Source organism: Monopterus albus, unplaced genomic scaffold (assembly GCF_001952655.1).
Source record: "Monopterus albus unplaced genomic scaffold, M_albus_1.0 scaffold334.1, whole genome shotgun sequence".
Taxonomy (NCBI): domain Eukaryota; kingdom Metazoa; phylum Chordata; class Actinopteri; order Synbranchiformes; family Synbranchidae; genus Monopterus; species Monopterus albus.
The window spans coordinates 187,559-190,687 of record NW_018128214.1 but is presented as its reverse complement, the minus strand read 5'-3'; the positions used below and the strand labels follow the sequence as shown (position 1 = coordinate 190,687).

The 3,129-nt window shown below is 46.7% G+C and overlaps 1 protein-coding gene across 1 annotated transcript in view; it reads right to left on the bottom strand.

Moving 5' to 3' along the window:
• Positions 1-1,090: 1,090 nt before the first annotated feature.
• The window catches only part of LOC109974464 (photoreceptor outer segment membrane glycoprotein 2-like), a 2,824-nt gene continuing 785 nt past the window's right edge, over positions 1,091-3,129 (bottom strand). Inside the window, exons 2-3 of the mRNA XM_020624667.1 lie at positions 1,483-1,729; positions 1,091-1,359 (exon numbers count right to left, since the gene is read on the bottom strand). Of these exons, the coding sequence (XP_020480323.1) occupies positions 1,105-1,359; positions 1,483-1,729 (502 nt within the window). The 3' untranslated portion in view covers positions 1,091-1,104. The remainder of the gene's footprint in view (positions 1,360-1,482; positions 1,730-3,129) is intronic.

The following is a 3,129-nucleotide window of genomic DNA, read 5'->3' as shown; positions in this document are numbered from 1 at the left end:
GTATAGGGGTTTGTGTCCACAGGTTCATCCAAGCTGCTCTCAGCCACAGTCTGAAGGAGAATCGGAGCTGGTCTCACTGGAGGTTGGACACTCAGAGGTTGGGGTTCAGGGTGTGTCCTGTGTCAGCAGAGACCGAGCTGCAGTCAGACGCCGACGGCTGTCAAACTGAATTGTATTGAACTGAATAGTAGTACCTTTAGTACCAACAGTAGCAGTAGTATCAGTAGTAGTAGTAGACATTCCAGAGACTCAGTGTGTCTGTGTCGCCCTCCAGTGGACAAATTCTGGAAGGTTCTGTAGCTTCACTAGTTCAGTTTAGGGTTAGCAGTAGTGGCTGAAGTTCTTTTACTGTTGTGCTGGCTCTTGACATATAACACACACATATTGTTCAGCTGTTGTTCATTCCATTTCAAGTTTTGTTTCTGAGTTCACAGAGAACCTACAGCTGTTCGTGAGTGAAGATGCAGCTGAACGTGACAAATGTTTAACAGGAACCAGGTGCTGGAGCAGACTGTGGAGGAGTAATCTCAGAAGAGGAGGTAAAAGACTCCTGTCAGAGCGCATCGCAGGTTGCTATAAAAGCACCTTTGCTGCAGATTTGTACCTTCATAAGTGCATTTGGATTCCAAAGGTACAAACCTGGTTTCATAGCAGACAAACTGTCCTTGTTGTGGTTTGTTTGTGACCAGTGACCTCTAGTACAAACATGAGTCCTCACAATATATCTGTAAAGAACATCACTGCGCTCAGCAGGTTGTATTACTAGCTACAGTCTCCTTCATGTTGTCTAAACTCAGTGGACACTAAACACCAGTGTTGTAGAACTGAAACATCATTTCAAGATATTTTTGAAAGAAAATTAACACATCATTCAGTTAGTTTGTTTCTCAGTGACTGTGCTCTGTGGACTTTAACCGCCTAACCTTTTGGCTCCTCGGCATTAAAAGTGATTTTTCCCAGTGGACAGGCCTCGTTCGAGCAGTGCACCCTGGAGCTGCGGTGACTTCAGGCCTGAGTTCAGGAAGCATGACCAGAGCATTGCCTGAGGCCTCAGCATCCAAACCACTGTGGTCATGGACTTTCAGAGACGCCTCTCACTGGATGCTAGCTGGCCGCAGGGATCTGGTTCTGTTGGGATGGCACCTCCTGCTGGGCTGTGGCAGCTGGGATGTTGATGTTCAGGTCATCGTCAACTTGGTAACACTTTCCCAGATTCTTGATGATGTTAAAGTTGGAGTGGGCTGTTTCTGCCAGGCTGTTCTCCAGAATCCAGCCATCTGACTCCGAGTCTGGATCGCCAAGCCGGAGGACATTCTCCATGGCCGTCTGCAGGTAACGGACCCCCGTCAGGACCAGCAGCTGGCAGCAGAAGAAAACCAGTGTGTTTAGTGAACCATGGACTGAAGCATATCAACAGAGATGCTGTGTCACGGTATCACTGCTGTTGTGACACTGTGAATCAGCAGCTAAAAGCTGCAGTACCTCAAACAGCCAGATGAGGAGCACGATGAGTCCGACAGACTGCATGATGCTGGTGTAGTGGTCCAGCAGGGTCTGTCGGCAGCCTCTCTTCCACAGGTTCAGCTGCTGGCTCTGCTGGTCGAAGCTGAAGTGGGCCGAGCTGTTGCTGATCTGCTGCTGGATGCAGGGCCGAGGGGAGAGGGTGCTGCAGCAGCTGAAGGGAACGCTGTCCACCAGGTACTTCCCCTGCACGTTACTCCTCAGACGACTACAAGTGAAGAGCAGGAGGTGGCCTGTTAGGACCAGTCACTGGTACTACTCCCACTGCTAGTACTGCTGCCACCACTTCTACCAGTGCTGCCACGAACAGTAACTGGTACGGCCCCCACTACCTGTGTCACTACTACTACTGTTACATTCAGGCATTTGCAGAGACATGCTGCTAATCCTCCATCAGTGGTAACCTGTCACTTACTTGTATTTGAATTTTAGACAACCCTGTGTTTTCCTTTGACGATATAACACACAGAGGTGTTCAGGGGAGGGTACAGTGTGAGATGGAAGTGACAGCAGTAGCAGTGGGCTACACGGACACTGGTGAACAGACTGTAACAGACTGTCTGAATCCTGTAGACAGGTTATGCTGAGTCCCTTGAACGTGAGTTGAAGCCTGTTTGTTATCTGATTAATCCCGTAACCTTTGACCCCTGTATCTTCCAGGCTTTACTGCAGTGGACCAGTGGACTCAATCTGAAAAAACTCTTTCTGTCTACTGATGGAAAAACATTGCATTTCCATCAGAGGTCCAGGGACAAATGAGCAGATAGTGTAGCACTGAATAGCACTGAGTTTGGATGACATGATGATATGAAATAAATACTATGGAACAACCAGAGTGTCCTGCACTTTATTAGTCACCTGTGTGTACTTTCCTGTCCTCAGACCTTCATCGGGTGAAAATCATAGTGATAAAGAACACAGATTAACAAAGCCAAAGAAAACCCAAAAAAGATTTTTTCCAACTCTATAACCTCACATCTTGCTGCTAGTGTGTCTATGACAAGTGCTGTATGTCAATGGTATTTACCAGAATCCACTAAGGTCCACATCAGTCCAGCTGGATCTAGTGGATTTCCTCACAGTCCAATAGAAATAACAGGTAACATAATCAGTCTGGTTTCACTGGAACCCAAGCTGATCCCCATCCAACACAATGAGTTCCACCAGAATCCAACATTTAGGTTTGAGCCTACCTCAAGGTTATATAACTAAAGATCCAGTAAAACCCAAAAGATTCCACAAGACCTTGTTTAGTTTTTGGGTTCTAGATTCCACTAGAACTCACTTAGTTGAAGTTTTATAGACGCCATTAAGGTAAATTGGGATCCACTAAAATCCAGTAAGCAATCCACTAGCATTTAAAGAGGTGTGTTCAGGCTGAACTGGTTTTGTAGTTTTTCTGTTTACCGCAACCAATCAGCTGATCAGCTGTAGCTACATCAGCTGTAGCTACATCATCACATATGCTCATGAGTCTGGACTCGGCATGAGCCAGATTGTGCACTAAGTTGGTGTCATCTGAATGAACTGTCTCTCCACTGAGGTTGTGCAGCTTTACTCTAGTGTGACTGTGGACTGGTTCACAACCAGTAGAATCTAGAACCTGCT